Here is a 16,540-nt window from a genome sequence, read left to right as displayed (position 1 = left end):
ACACTTTTGCTGTTGACAGCTGTTTGGCTGAAACGCCACATAATGTTGTGCCTCCAGCAAAGGGGAGAAACACATTCGGCACTAACAGTGTCACATGACAGGTAGAGAGCATACTTCATTTTCCCTCAGTACTTCCTCCGTGGCCTCAGTGTGTAACATAAACTTTGATGAACGTCCATCCCAGCAAAATTGTTGCCTATATCTTTTGAGTAATTACACTTGGCTGCATAGATTTCAGTCCATCTAGCGGTGCAAAAGGTAGGTGTAAAGTGGAGTGAATCAGGCCTTATTGTAAATATATTATGCATTGACTCTATGAATTAGATCGCCACACTGTGCAAATATGTTTCACAAAGGAAGCTGAATGTTATATAATTATTGAGAGTGGCTTCATGTCATTAAATACTTGAAAGAAAAGCGCAATGTCTGTGATCAACAGTTCAATTCTTGTTGGCGATGATGACTCTTAATGCTAAATGTGTTTCAGAGTAATATTACACCTCTCTCTCTCTCTCTCTCTCTCTCTCCCTCTCTCTCTCTCTCTCTCAGGCTAATAATGTTATCGGCTCAGATCACTAACTCAGCAGATCTCAACCACATGTCACCCACAATAACTCAACACACACACAAACACACCTGCGCACCCACATTCATATATGTGTGTTTGCACACACACGCGCTCACACACATAAACACACGCACGCGTAGATGCAGAGTTCTGTGCCCCTTGTCAATAGGACGTTAAGGGTTTCGGCACTAATGACCAGTGTAGAGATAAGGGAGGAAAGGTTAATGTGTGGCTGTGGGTGATCAAGATAAGAGCTATCCCTCTAAAGCTGGGGACAATGAGAGAGAGAGCAAGAGAAAGAGAGAGAGAGAGAGAGAGAGAGAGAGAGAGAGAGAAGAAAAAAAAAAAAAACAGGTACAGAAGCACAGAAAATGCACACACTCACAGTGCACAGTGTAACTCTTCCTTCTTCTGTCTTCCAGATGTGAATTTACTGCATATCTGACAACGCAGTGATATTTACATGAGACTCACTCAGTCCTATGTTTGGATACATGGATACATTTGCACATAGCAGAGCCAAAACAGTCTTTCACTGACCATGTGTGAATGGGTTATCAGACCAGCTCAAAAGACAGACAGAATATACGACCCTGTCCCGGATACAAAAGGCCTTTGTTTGCAGCCTTTCTTTGTGCAAGCCAGTATATGCCTGACTACATATGTATACAGTGCTGTGTGTGTGTGTGTGTGTGTGTGTGTTTAGGTTCAAACTGTGCTTTGTAGTTGCATAAGCCATCAGGATGGATTTGCACTTAATTGCAATTACCGTCTCAGTGCTCATTTAGCTACAGGTAAATACGCAGACGCAGAGATATTACACATACTGTACATACAAACACACATTCACAGACTTAAAGTCATACTAACATGCATTCACTCAATCATGCACATGTACCAGCACACACATAAGCACACTGTCATGCAAACATATGCACACATGACACGTGTGTGTACACACACACACACACACACACACGCACACACACTTTTCTCCCTGTGAGTGAAAGTAACATAAAATGGCTGGCCCCCTATCTGTGTGGCCGGCTGGGTCGGCTGACATTTGGACACTTGTCAATCATCTCTTTCAATAGCCCAGCGGCGGGAAAAATGGAGTCGGGGGGTCAGCAACTCAGTGTATCGCCATGGCAACAACTGCACTGAAGTTCATAGCCTGCTGGGACCGTAGCTCTAAGTGTGTGTGTACGTGAGTGTGTGCGCCTCCATGCCTATATGCCTGCTTGTGTGTCCAATTGTTGTTCTCCATCAGCCAGAGGCAAATACTCCTCCTCCCATTTTAGCCCTTCCACCTCTCACCTTGACACATGCGGTTTTTAGCCCTCTCTCCCTCCCCCCCTCGCTCCCTTTTTTACCTCCCTCCTCTGACCAGCAGGTCAAGGAACAAGGCCCTGCAGGAAGTACAGCATCCAAAAAAGAGCACTTAACCTTTCACCACCTCGGCCTCTCCCTCTCTCTGCCTCTCCATCCTTCATCATTTTCCTCCTCCTTGCTGTCTGTTCCACTGTGCTCCCCACTTTCATCCGTTCTCCATTTTTAAGTCTAATCGTTTTCTATTCTTGAATCTGTGTGCTTCAGTGGTTCAGCGTGACTTGTTCCTCCATCTATCCTTGTTCTAGGATGGGTGACAGCACTGGAAGCCCATATGCTAAACTGTCTCTATGGCTCAGCTCTGCAATTAGCCGGTAGCTAGAGTTAACTTGAAAAATGTAATTATAGAAAAAAAGTTGAAAAGCAGCCTGTCCACCTCTAGACCTCCAGACCACCCTGCGAGTCTAATCCTACCTCAGAACTACAAAACAAATTACAAAAATGAAAGATTGGAAGCACCTTGCACAAAATTAAATGCTTATTGCAGCTTAAGTGCAAAAAAAAGAATGAAAAAGTGCATGAAAGGCAGTGACAAACAAGTGATGGGTATACATAAACATGCAGATAATAGCACAGCTCTTCCTTAGACAGCACAGCAGAGCAACAGCATCTCTCTCTTTCTCTCTCTGTTTTACTTGCATATCATATATGTTGCCAAAGCAAATAAAAGGCAAGATAACAGGTAAATAAAGGAAAAAGGAAATTACATGAAATAACAAAAGAAAAATAATAACCAAGTGAACATAATATGATCAAATGATATTAAAAACATAAAATATCTTCATATCCTATGTGTCTCTATGTCTGTTCATTTAAACTTCTAGAAAACTTAATTTACTCTCACAAGTATTACAGCAGATTACTAACTTGGCAACCTTATTTCCCCAATTGCATCTTGCACTGAACCTTTGAGCCGTGCATATTTTCCATTTACACTTGTGTGTAATTAAGTCTAGCCATGAATCAGTGTCCTCCTGATGGCATCACTTATGGGCCACATTCACTGCAAAAACTTCAACTGAATCCCACAACAAGCAAAGACAAGTTGTCCAAAATTGTTTACAGTTACACTCTATTTGTGAGAGGACATTTAAGATGAATCAGCTCGCTTTTCTGATGTAGCGACACTTAAAAGCCACATAGACTAAATTGAGTACCCAGGATAAAATCTCAAGAATCACTGTTATTGATAACAACTACTGTCTGAAATCCACATCCTTTTTATTACACAAAAATATGTCAACATCAGCGAGGTAGGTAGGTAAACAATAACTTTTATATACTGTCAATACCCATGAGTATTTACCCACATGTGCACTAAAAGTGGATTTGTAGGGTACCTGCATCTGTTTTGGTCTGCTAAAAGCACTGGTTGGTGAAGAGTGTATGGTGGTGTATGGGTGTGGGGTGTTTCCCAGTTATCCCACCTTGAGAGGGGCACAAGCACAAGCAGCTGAGATCGAGCACACAAACACAACCATAACAAACTACCTGGAGGCCACACCGCTGGTGGGCCGTTTACGGAACAAATGTGGAAGATAATTTGTGTTCTCAGTCAGAAAATAGCTCAGATTGAGCCTGGGAAGGCCCATTCACTGACCTGTTTACTGAACACTTACCACAGTGAGCTTCACCAGCCCCATTTATCCTCCTGGGGCTCCAGTGGCCACCGACCAACAGGCAACTAGTCCCAGACTTTAATGAAAGTGAGGTGTGATGCAGCAGCAAATAATTTAATCAAATAAATTGGTCCAAAATATCTCAAAAACCATATCTTCCGTATATGGTGGCACAATGGGGCTCTCTCAGAAATGTCCACATGCACAGCTGGAGCTGTTTGCTGCAGATGTGAGTTTCTGATGGCGTCAGAGCGCTGGGGGACCAAACTTCTGTTGGTTTAGATGAAAGACTCAGATATCTGCTGGCACCTGCAAAGACTGGTTGGCAGGCAAAGCAAGCAAAGCAACTGCAAGAGTAAAACGGTTAAAAAAAAAAAAAAAAAAAAAGCAGACAGGTTGCTACACGCATGTTAGTCGTGTGTTCTTCCTCTCACTGCAACTAGTGACAGTTTTATGAGTCAAATCTGCAGCTAATGGCTGTTTGATGTGGATTAACATGCTCCATTACCCCAATGTACTAACACTGCCAGAATCATTACAGAGCACACACACACACACAGAAATGCACGCTCCATGGCACAGACACTCTAACACTACTCCATCCAAATCTCCCCTAACACACTCACAGATACACACACTCCTTCCAACACTCCCTCTTCCCACTCCCATCAATGGACAAGGCCTGACTGGAATGGCGTAATTCCGGGGGATAATTCATGGATAATTTTGGGATAATCTCCAGCAAACGATTCGGAGCGCTGCCACCCAGTTTGCCCACAGCCTGATTACCAGGCTCCGGATGCCAGCCACTTGTACTGACCAGCACCGCCAGCAACCACTCTGCTGCATGCAAACAAACAACACAAACAAGCACCTCCAGCAGGGCAACGTCCAGCACACACACACACAGCCTCTACCTAGGAATATGTAAACACACTCAGAAAGATTAATACACACAGACGGGAACAAAAAAAAAAAAAAAAAAAAAAAAAAAAATAATTTAAAAAAAATCAAGAAATGGCAATGTAAAGATGTGTTATTACATGCAAAAACATGCATGTGCACAGTTACACAAATTACACTCCCCAACACACACACACACACACACACACACACACACACACACAGATAATTGAGAGGATTTTCATTAGGTATGATTGCCACCTGGTGGTAAGAGTAAATATCTGATCATCCAAACTGATAATCACACAATAAAAGAATAAATAAATGTGCTTTTAACTAATTAGTCGCTCAGCCTCACGTTGCTGGGTCAAATCAAAACATAAAGACAAATTGTCGTCCATAACAGGGTCCCCGGATTTGACAAAATCTGCTTGGGGCAGCTGGGCAGGTAAATCACTTAAAAATACTCGTTCTTCTGTTTGCCCCCACTATTTTATTGCTGCATTTCCCTTTAATGTTCTGTTTGTTGTTCACTTTACTCGCATCACTACGGATTTCAATGGACGCAATACATGCACACATTTTAGTTAGGCAAATCAAAGGAATATGAGCAATATTTTCCATCTTATGCTGGATTTGATGGTCTAACATTGGAGGAAAAAGGATAGGTGCAATTCTCTGTTTCATATGTTAACAAATACTGACATCTAGTGGCTCACATGTGAACATGCCCATAGACTGTTGGTTATGTTGCCTAGATTTACTGTAAATACTGCTGCTTAGTCAGTACTTCCTCAAAAAAATGACGCAATAAACAAGAAGACTAGAAGACTGTTTGCAATCATGACTGTTAAATATCTACTCCCTTTTTTTGTTTAGTTTGTTTGTTTGTTTGTTTGTTTCAGGAACAAGCTAGAAGTATCCAGACAAGATCATAAATACCCTAAGAATGAACATGGATGAGTTCAAAATACTATATAGAATAAATGAAAGTATAGTTTTGCACCAACATGACACCCTCAGATACTTGAGTAACAAGATAAACAACAACAGCAACAATAAACTTAGATTTTGTGACATGCAGCAATGCCATTATAGTGAGGCAGGTGTCTTCCCACTCACACAGGAAAAGCACCATGCAGCTTGATGATGTCGTTATGGACAACTGACACAACTGTACTGTCAAAACACGTCCACCATTACCACAGAAACAGTGCTGCTTTCAGTTCGTACATGTGATGTTCTGGATGCCTGGATGACTTTTCATCACTGAGGAGTTTTGTCTAAACATGACAGTGCAACTTGAAGGTTTTCTGCACAAGAAAGAAGGACAGCTGAGTCACTAATAAACTATGTGCATTACCGGTTCTTCTTATTCAAGACTGATTCTTATCCCTTCTCACACATGCATATACAAATTTGTGCCTCTTGGGCAAAAGCATGTACACACCCCTCTCTGCTCACACACACACACACACAGCACCACCATCACCATCATTCCCACACTCAGTCCAAGTAAACATTGCTATTTTTAGACTCACCATTAGTTGACACATCTATCTGTATGGCAGTAAACTGAATCAGAAGTTTCTCAGTTTTATTTGGTCTCTCACTCATGTCCTTAACATCTTGCCACTTTTCTCTGTCCCAAAGGGTTCCAGTCTCAGTCTCAGTTGTCCAGTTGACTGAACTCCAAGGTTTCTTATCAGCCAAAAAAGAGGAAAGAAGAACAAAAATTCAGAAGGTTCAGCTGCAGTGGAGAAGAGGAATATTTTTGAGACATCCAGAAGGCTGGGTGAGCTTTCTCCTATCCCACAGTTTGCCTCTTGGGTAAGAATTACACTCCAGGAAATAAAGGTAAAATGTCCACAATCTGAATTTTAAGAGTTGATTACAGAGGATACAGGAAACAGTCTCCCCTTTGGTCAGTGTGTCTGTCCACAGAGCAAACAACCACAACCGTCCACATATGACATCACTTATGTCCGGTAGCATGGTGGTCCCGGTGGCTCCGCTCTGTTTGGGAATGGTGAAGAGTGTGTCACTTCTAGGTACGATGCAGGTTTACATTGAGAACGATTAAAGTTAGCGATTGTACAGGAGATTGAAGCATGGAAGTGGCACGAAAGCTCACCTGCGCTCTTCCCAGCCATCCGTCCCGTCTCCAGCCAGTGAAAGCCCTCCTGTCAGTTTTATACTCCTGCAGACAGACACACTGTCTGTTCCCCTCTCCTCGTCTCCCCTCGCCTGTTAGGCATTGACTGCTCCTCTGCTCCGCTCTGCCTATCTCTGCCCTTGACCACTCCACTCTATTCAGCTCCACTGCTCTGAACTCCACAGAGAATTGCACTGTGCAACCTATTCCATTTTATTATGCTCTCACTCACTTGTCCCCCTCCCCCATTACTCCCAAAACACTGTCACCTGTGGGCTAGAGGTACTCCAAACCATTTCCCAATCTCCTGCCCTGCTCTCCTCATTCTTATCTTGTCTATCACTCCTATTCCCTTCATTTTCACCTCCCTCACTCCCACTCAGTTTTCACTCGTTCCCACTTTTGGTCCTTTCACTTCCTCTAATAAGTCCTCTGCCTCTGCCTACCATTGCCAATTTTCTCTCTGACCCACTATTTGCTATTAGCCCCTACTCTTCCTCTCCTATTCTTCCTCCTCCCCATCCCCTTATCCCTCCACTCTCCATCCCTGTCTCTGCCTATCCTCCTTATATATCCTCAGCCTTCGCTCTGCCTTCTCCCCATCTCCAGCGGCATGAATATATTATTATCTACACAATGGGGCCCTGCTTATTGTTTATGAATTACCAGCCTTGCGGCCAAACAAAGCCTATTTTCATAAGAAACCTCCATTTCATTTCAGCTCCAATTAGATTGGGGGCTAAAGAATAGGAGTCCTCAGGCCTCAGCCCCTAAGGATGGCAGGTCCATTCAGCTTCATTCAATGGGGCCTTATTGCTTTCCCATACAAAAGAGCACGTGGATGGGCTTTCAGACTGAAACACCGACCAAAAATGACTGGGAGACAGTACTGTACAATAACAAATCTTTAAAGAAAGGACACTGAGTGCTTATCCTCCCATCCATCAATTCATCCCTCACTCTTCGCTTTCTTCTCCTCCTCTGTTCGCATATTGTAAGACCTGGACATTAATGACAGACAGTTGAAAGAGAAAGGGAGTGAAAGAAAGAGAAGAAGAAAGAGGGAGAGCAGCTCAGTTTTTCACAATACATGTCAAGTCTAAATGATCACTGGCTGGTGAATAGACAGAGGGAAGGGAAAAGAAGTGAGTCGTATGTGTGTGTGTGTGTGTGTGTGTGTGTATAGCTGATTGATTCTCCGCTTTGAAAAGAGAGAAAAAAAAAGAGTGAACGAAAGAGAGAGGAAGACCTTGATGCTTTTTCTGAGCTCCACAATAGTCTGGGGGGTCTGAGGCGCATTGTGGAGTGCCCACAGTGACAGGCTGTCACTCTATCCTGGTAGGAGGAAAAAGCCAGAGAGACTGAAGAAGGGCTGGGGCAGGTCAGCACCCTGACAATACACGTCTGCCTCCTCAGTTCACAAGTTTCTTGCCCACTGGACACTGGACAGGAAGACGTAAGCAAGAGACAAAAGGGAGAGAGCCAGCTTCTCAGAGGATGATCCCATTTTCTACACAAACACCGGAATAGTATAAATTGGGCTGTCACTTATTGGTTGAATATCATTTGGCACACAGGGAAAAATGATATAGGAAAATACTGTTTCAGAATGTATATACTTACCTCCTTCTGGAAAGGGGTGAGAGCTGCTAAGAGATTCAGGTTTAGTTGTGAGGTTCCAGGTGGGCTTCTCCAGCTCCTGGTTCCTGCTGCACGCCGAGCGGCAGTCAGCCAGCCGATGTGAAAAAGTCAGTCCAAACAAGGTCAGAGCATGACAGTCTAGCCCGGCTTTATCTGGCGAAATCTGCTCCAGAGGATGAATGTGAATTGTGCCTTTGTATCTACGCAGGAATATTCAACATGAGACAAAAGGCAACTGTTCTCGTGACTAATGAGTGGACAAGGTGACAGTCTCAGTGAAAGGGCTGACATCTGTGGTTATTCAGCCAACAGCAGCAGAATGGGATCATTTCCCAACTGAACTTATCAGGATTATCAGGGCACACAATGCGATTCAATAGGTCTGTCGCTTCAATGAGACAACACACAAACACACACACACACACAGGGGTGTGCATGCAAGCTTTGACACATTGTGTTTTTTATATGTGGAAAGACAAGCAGTAATCAATATCATTGTCATATTTTTTGATTATTTATATTGCTAACTTTTGGTCTGATTTCTGCATAAGACTGCGGGTGATTCCATTAAATAAATTCAGTCATCTGCCATATCTATTTTCAGCTTCGGTATACTAAAGTATAATCCTCCATAACATGGCACATTAGTTTTCAAAAGCTGTGAATATACTTTCTTGCAAATTATTCCAATTCACACCCCTCCCAGCCACTTCTCACCTGTATTTCCAAGACTCCACTGGTATCGTATTTCTCGGTTTCACTGATATGAAACAGGTCTGAGTGTGTGAGTATGTTCGGCCTTGTTCCTTTGGGGTGTTTCAGTGCACACACATCATACGCAAGACTTCTGCAGCAGCACACCACTTCCATTCTTCTAAAAACACATTTATTTCTCCCAAAGGGCAAAGGCTCATCTTTCAGCAGTATTTACATCATACAGTACAAGTTAATTAGCTGTACAATTCCCTTAAGACACCCAGAAAGAACAGAAAGTCAAACCGCAACGTGGTCAAACTGTACAGCGGTCGGGGAAACAGACCACAACAACAAAATCAGTTCATAAAAAATTAAATAACATAAGCGAGGTTATGAAATGACAAAGTTCCAGTTCACACTTTGTGACGTCGTTAACGTACCGTTACAGTACCATTTACGTACCATTATACAATGCATTGTTTGGAAATGTTTGTAAACAGAGGGAGATGAGTTCTCTCCGGGTGCAGCAAACAGCCGCAGCCTGATGGGTGCTGAGGCGACGGGGTGACGCAGGCTCGGCGAACACACTGCGGTGAGGGTTTGTGATCCTCACCTGATCATTTGGTGTTTGAGGAATGTTATTATGGACTGGGTGGCTCAGCCTGCTCAGCACTGTGGCAGCTCTCTTTCCCAGAGTGGTACCAATGACACTCAAAATCCTAGAGGCCTCCCCTTAGAGCACAAACACACACTCACACACACTCAAAGAAGCAAATACATCTACACATACACACAAACTCTAGCTCTCACACAGGTATCATCAGCATACACACACACACACACATATCCACTGCAAGCAAACCCACACATCCGCATGTGCATGTGCATGTGCATGTGCAGATGTATGTGCTTTTTCTTTCTCTTCTTCACACATACACAGATAAAGTCACACACAATTTCAAATTCAGGCACACCACAGCCTCACAGGTTTGTCTCATCCCATGTCGGGTCATTCATGCTCTTCAGCACCCTCCTCACAGCCTTTTCCAACTCCTTCCGCGCCCTCTGCTCTTCTTCGAGGGACCTCTTCATCTTCTTATTGTCCTGAGGCGGGGTGCAATCGAGTGATTAGTGGTGTAGCGAAAACAGATTTCAAAGTGACATCCAGTCGGTGTATGTCTCAGCTCAAAGCGAGGTGACAATACCATCACCCCAACGCAGTCAACAGAAAAGCCAGAAAATCATCAAGCTGTTGTATGAAAATTCATTTCACACCTCAAAGTGGCTAGAGGGGCTTATGTAAGAGACAACCACACAAAGGAGAGACAACAAAACACCTCACTGAAACAGAGGAGATCTTTCAAATGATTTCAGTCAGCTAACCCTTCATATTTTGCTATGTACTGAACTTATTCGTTTTGTTGAATCAGAAACTCAGACAAGATGTTTTTTAATAATAATAATAGCTATACAACAAGTATAAAACAGCATTGTGACCCATGATAAAACACTCAAAATATTCACCTGCTTTAACTCCTGAACCTCGTCCCTCAGGGCGTAGACCACATCCACCAGGCTCCTGAAAGATAAAGACGTTTCACCGGTCAACACATCGACTGTGATACTAATTCAAAGAAGGAAAGAAGAGAAAATAATGGCTGCTCATGGCTAGACATACTAAAATAAGACACACACACACAATGAAGGAGTAAGTGTTCCAGGCAGCCCAAACAAATACAAAGTGGTGGTTCTTCTCCTGATCAGGGTGTATCCTGATGAGGACCAGGGGTGGCTGAGACACGTGGGCTCTTTAGTCAGTTATCACTAAAGACTACCATCGCTTTTTGCTTCTTTTAAGTGCAACTAACATTGTTTGCACTGTCACTATATTGACAGTAATGCTCACCAACTGGTAGCATCATGAAAACCAAAAGCAGCCAGAATCATCTTGTCAAGGCTGGGCTTTACATACATGTTATGACTTTTAGTCATTCTTCTGTGTTGACCTCTGTCCTCGCTCCCTCAGTGCCTGCAGTCTGTGTGGTTGTGTTGAGCCTCAGGTGACAACTGATTGGATCAGCCGAGGAGATTGCTGTTTGCTGATTGGTTACCTGAAGGATTTAAACACCAGCTGATGCCGGCCCCTCTCTCTCTCTCCCACTTTCAATAATGGCAGTGTGTGCTTTGAATGGAATGTAGTATTTGTCAGCCACTTTGTGATGTATGGTAGGATGAGTAACCTAAATAAAGAGTACTATTTCTTGTGTAGTTGTGAGATTTGGTAAATTTGTAAATAGAAGCGAGTGTATTACCTGTAAACAGATTTTGTTAATTATCAAGCAGTTGTGAGTAGGAGTGAGAGGCCCTTTTTACTTTCACATCCATTTTCTCCTGTTTTTCAGTTGAGCAATAGCTCAGAGCCTCGTCTTTATTTCAGGTTCCTTTTTTACGTGGAAGTTTAAGTTTGAGATTGAGCGGTTTTGTTTGACGTGTTGCGCCATACTCATCTCTAAAGCATAAATAAATAAATAAAACAGCTGCTGCTTGTGAAAACTGATTTGTTGTAATAGCTATCCATTCTTGGAAGTAAGAAAAGTGAGGGCACCAGGGTATCCTGGTTTCCCCCAGACCTGGTACCTAACAACAAAACATCTAACTAAAAGGAAAAGAATCTCTGTCTGCTCTTCTATTATCTTGACAACCGTTTATCCGATCGACTTCACACTTGGCGGGTGTATTGCTGAAAACCCAAGGAAGTGACACGTCGAGGGTGAAGTTGTTTGGATGAGTGGTTCTCCACAAAGCTGTGAGCAGCAATACCAGAGGCCAAGCAATCGTCCCGTTCCAAACAGGTGCGTTTTGAATGGGTACTTCACTAGTTTTACCCAAAAGGCACAACAACCAGGAATCAGGACAAAGACGAAGCAGGAGGCTTATCATCTTACTTCTCTTCCACTGCATTCTGTCCGTTGCGACTGGGATCCTCGACGAGGGCTTTCTGCTCACCAGGGATGATCACCTGCAGTCCTGTTTCCCTCCGCGGCCCTGTTCCAAAACAAAACAACGCCCATCAATCGATACTTTGCTCCGTCTTATCCTGCAATAAGGCGACTCTGCACCCAACCACCTTCAGTAATGACTCGCTCAGAGCACAGCTTGTGCTTCTTGATTGGAAGAACTGACAGAACCAGACAGAGGAACACCAGACTTGGGAGGGGTAGTGTGTTAGACATGCAAAGACCAGATATCAAGAAGACGGGAGAAAAACATTCAAGGAGACAAGACACCGTGGAAAGACCTTGCAGAAGACAAACCCATTCACCAAAACACATGACACTGCATTTTTAAAACTCATGAGAACTCTCATTCTGCACCATTTTCCCCATATGAAAAAAAAAACACTCCAAACAATTAGTTCTGAAAGTCTCATAAATCACCAGAATGCCAGAGTCTACCAAATGACAGATTTATTCAAAACTCATAATACAGCGTTTGGGACTGGTTTACTTCAGCAGTGTAGAACAAATACTCTGAAGGCGCTGTTTGTAGATAAGACATGGTCACATGTGTGAATTGAATACAGCATTAGAGCACACAGAGGACAATGTTGGTCAAAGACAGTTAGTCTCGTCACCCTGCCTGTCCCAGTTTTGACTTAGTTTGCTTCTTAAACCACAGAATACACCTGTCACAAAGTATAGCACATGACATGAGGACAGTCATATTCTTAGCTCAAATACTCAGAGAATGTCTGTTAGGATTTTTTTTTTCTTGCTCCATGACAACCATTATTTACAGAAAAGGAGACTATGTGCTCTTTATATTTCAAGCTCACCCTGTCAGTATTCTGAGGCTGAATGAGTAGCTCACATAGAAATGATCCCATATAATCACCGTCTCTCTTTTTTAATTTTTTCTCAATGCTCACAGAACACTGACGGTGAGCATTTACACTACAAATGAGCATTTACTTTACAGTAACACTGAATACTTAAGTCTACCTTTAGGACTATATCATACACACTGAAGGTAGACAACAAAAAGTACAGAATTTAACAGATTCTATTCCCCCCACCCGCTGACCCAGTACACGATTGTGCAAAATAATTCAAACACTTTGTTATAGTTTCAGTGTAAACCTTGATACAGCTAAATAAAATGTCAAGAGAAATCAAATATTATTCCAGGGATCGCTCTGTAGTCATTTTGTAAACATTGACATGCAGAATCAAATATAACTTAAAAAAAAAAAAAAAGAGTCTGTATACAAAATAAAGAATACAATAAAGAAATAATTTCAGAAACATGTAAAGAACATGGATCAATATATTCCATATGTGTCACTCACATAATAACTGTAAGAGGAGATAGATTCTAAATGAATGCCAACCTGTGGTTTTTATACCAATACTGGAAAAATACTTCTTCATAAAAATAGCTATTGATGCGTGAGAGAGCAAGGGCAGCCTCACAAGGCAGACGAAACAAAACTGTCTGTCTTGTGAGGCTATAGCATAGGTGCTAGTCCGTTGTAACACAAGGGATGCTTTTCTTGTATTTTGAGGCTACACTCTCCTCGACCAAGTGCCAACTCGTCAGACCCCAACAATTGCTATTCCTCTGGTAGCAGTATACATATCCTATAGAACAAACGCATTAAATTCCTATCATAAGACCAGATTTGACTGTAGCTCTTAGAACAGCAGACCACTTTCAACAAGCCAGTTTTCACTCTGTGTGTATTTTCCCTGGCTTTAAATGAGCCATTTTTTTCTCCTTGTTAATGCATCAACTCTCGTTAATGCAAAACTTAACCTAAATGCGACCCTGTAGACCCACATACTGACAAACATTACTGGTTCTAAGATTATCAGGCTTCAGTGGATTATGTTCAGGAGGCTACAAAATACATTAGATAATTTAAACACACCGTCCTCAGCTCAGTAGCTTTTATCCAGTGTGAGGAAACTCGACTAGAGAGCTAACTGTATGTGGAAAAAAAAAAAAAAATCTTCTTTTCTGCAGCAGCTACATCAGAGAATGGAGGGCATTTTATATTGCATTGAACTTTCAACATAAAAGTCTGGCCATGTGGTGTGTTAAAACTAAATCCTGCTTTGGGCTGGCAAAATAAATACAGATTATGAACATTATGAAAAAAAAATATAAAAAGCAACATTGGACAAAATGTCAATATTACATTTGCATGCTGCTATATTAACAGACAGCAAGGGCATATGTGTGTGCCTCTGTGTGTGTGTGTGTGTGTGTGTGTGTGTGTGTGTGTGTGTGCCTCTGTGTGTGTGTGTGTATGTGTTTGTGTGTGTGTGTGCATGTATCTGTGCTGTTTGTTCATACATACTCTAAAACAGACATGTTGGACAGAAGTAGTACATGGTAAATAGAATACACTCCTTCCTGAATCACATCTGAATATCAGACAGTCCCCATCTCTCCCTCCCCAGCCGCCCCCCCCACCCCACCCCACCAACCCACTCTAACACCCCTGTACTCTCTACTAAGAGAGTCCCCACATTTAAGGTCAAACAAGGGGAGTGGGCACATTCAAGATAAATAAGCAAACATTACTAAACACTTACTGCATGACAACTACGGATAGAGAGGAGGCACATAAAAGGGAAAGTGGTCAAGGCAACAGGGAGATACTTATTAAAACATCTTGAAACTGTCCAAAATAAATAAACCAAATAAGTTAAAAAAAAAAAAAAAATCGACACATTCATAATAGAAAATAAATAACATAAATAAATTGAAAAAAAATTCTCAATCTAGTTTTTTTTTTTCAGTACACCGAAGGTTAAGAGGTAAGCGCGCTGTGTGCTGTGTTTACAGGGCAGCGCGGCAGTGCGTTCTTGAGCAGAAGTTTAGTCTAGTTCTGGTGAGAGATGCAGCTCTTACGCGACACCGAGCCCATCCTGTAACTGTGGGTGGTCCAGATGGAGTCATAGTCAGAGTCCTCCGAAAGGTCAGAGGTCACCTCTGGCCGCGACACGCTGCTACGGCGGCCCGGAGAGTCCACGCAGGACCGATCCACGTCGGCCAGCACGTGGTTATGCATGAGGTCGGTGCCCTGCCAGGCTGGTCGGAGCGGGTCAAGTCGAGGGCAGCGTGTATGGGTGGGGTGGGGGGAGGGAGGGGGAGGTGGGGGCATGTGTATGTAAGGTATGGGGAGGAAATGGCAGATGAGGGTAGGGGGGCGACAGCACAGGAGGTAGCAAACGCAACATGTGACAAATCATAGGACCAATGGCAGATGTGGGATGGGATGATGCATCAAATCATAATACATGGACAAAATTACAGTGCAAAAAAACATGGAGGAAAAAAAAAAAGTAAAATAAAATTAATGATGAAGTACAAGGAAAGGGCGAACCAAAGTCAAGGTAAACCATAGTGATGCCAAAGAGTGAGGAGTGGAAGAGAGAGACAGGAGGAGAAGACACTGTTAGAGGGATCAGTTCAGAATAACAGCGTTTCAAGAAAGACAATGAGAAACGGAGTTCAGACACATCAGCAAGAAAGACTTCAAGCTCCAACAGGAACGCCTGCTCATATGTGTGTGTGCAGGTTTAAGTGGGAATGTGCAATTTCTTACTGGAGTTGAGGGTCTGCCTGGTTTTTGCACTGGTGCAGTATGCCTCAATAACTTTAAGGATCTGGGCGTCTTCCTCCAGGGCAGCTGTACCTGAAGAAAATGGGAGGCGAAGGCGGAAAATGAAACCGACCAGCTTTGGATGTCTCTTTTGCTTTGTCACCCTCACCTTCAAACAGCTGGAAAGTGTGCTTTCAGCTTGTGGGTGTGTACTGTACATTTGCACAAAAAAAATTAATTTCACATCAACTGTATATAATGAATAGAAACAAAATGAACAGCTACTGCACTCAAAAATCTGTATGTAATGAAGTAAGGGGTTAAACATACTTTTCCTCAAGGCAAACTCCTCCTCAGACTGTTTCCTCTCAGGTTTACGTTTGGGGAGGAGCTTCTTCACACTCTTAGGACTTTTACTGAGATCCTGCAAAGGGCAGAGAAAAAGAAGACAAATGATAATTGGAAAATCGAGCTGAGAGAGCACATGCAGACGTCCAGACTGCATACACCGCGGTCGCTCACCTCCTTGTAGCAGAGGGCGGCGGAGGGTCGTAGTGGGGGCGCAGGTCGCAGGCAGCTCAGGCTCCAGGGTTTGGGGGTGTTGGGGGGCTCCAGCGGGCCCCACATCATGGTGCTGTGAGAGGTTCCATGGGAGGAGGGGTGGGGTAAGGTGTGGTAAGCAGGGGCGACTGTCATGGCCCTCCCCTCAGCATGTCGGGACGGAGTCAGCGGGTGAGATGGGAGCTGTGGAGGGAGAGTATAAGGTCCATATAATAACCTATAAAATGGATAGTTCAGGTCCTCAGTTGACTGCATCATGTTTGAAGTTGCTGTACAATACCTAAGAAACACACAGGTCTGACTGCGTGCTAATTAATTTCTGAATTATGAAATTAAAATTATCTCTCATATGTGCACTATGCATCACTTAGCAAACATGCTCATTAGCTACAGCT

At 43.1% G+C, this 16,540-nt stretch overlaps 1 protein-coding gene across 3 annotated transcripts in view; it reads right to left on the bottom strand.

The window, feature by feature from the left end:
• Positions 1-16,540, bottom strand: part of arhgef7a (Rho guanine nucleotide exchange factor (GEF) 7a) — a 39,113-nt gene that overhangs the window by 5,244 nt on the left and 17,329 nt on the right. The window contains exons 16-22 of one of the 3 annotated variants that reach the window (XM_030080664.1): positions 16,107-16,328; positions 15,915-16,008; positions 15,588-15,677; positions 14,891-15,070; positions 11,917-12,016; positions 10,496-10,550; positions 9,140-10,075 (exon numbers count right to left, since the gene is read on the bottom strand). In XM_030080664.1, the coding sequence (XP_029936524.1) occupies positions 9,953-10,075; positions 10,496-10,550; positions 11,917-12,016; positions 14,891-15,070; positions 15,588-15,677; positions 15,915-16,008; positions 16,107-16,328 (864 nt within the window). In that variant the 3' untranslated portion in view covers positions 9,140-9,952. Of the gene's footprint in view, positions 1-9,139; positions 10,076-10,495; positions 10,551-11,916; positions 12,017-14,890; positions 15,071-15,587; positions 15,678-15,914; positions 16,009-16,106; positions 16,329-16,540 lie in introns of those variants that run through there. The other 2 variants (XR_003930278.1, XM_030080663.1) reach the window with 2 other exon arrangements.

Source organism: Myripristis murdjan, chromosome 21 (assembly GCF_902150065.1).
Source record: "Myripristis murdjan chromosome 21, fMyrMur1.1, whole genome shotgun sequence".
NCBI classification, from domain to species: domain Eukaryota; kingdom Metazoa; phylum Chordata; class Actinopteri; order Holocentriformes; family Holocentridae; genus Myripristis; species Myripristis murdjan.
The sequence above is the reverse complement of the archived record's forward strand: the minus strand, read 5'-3'. Positions and strand labels throughout refer to the sequence as shown.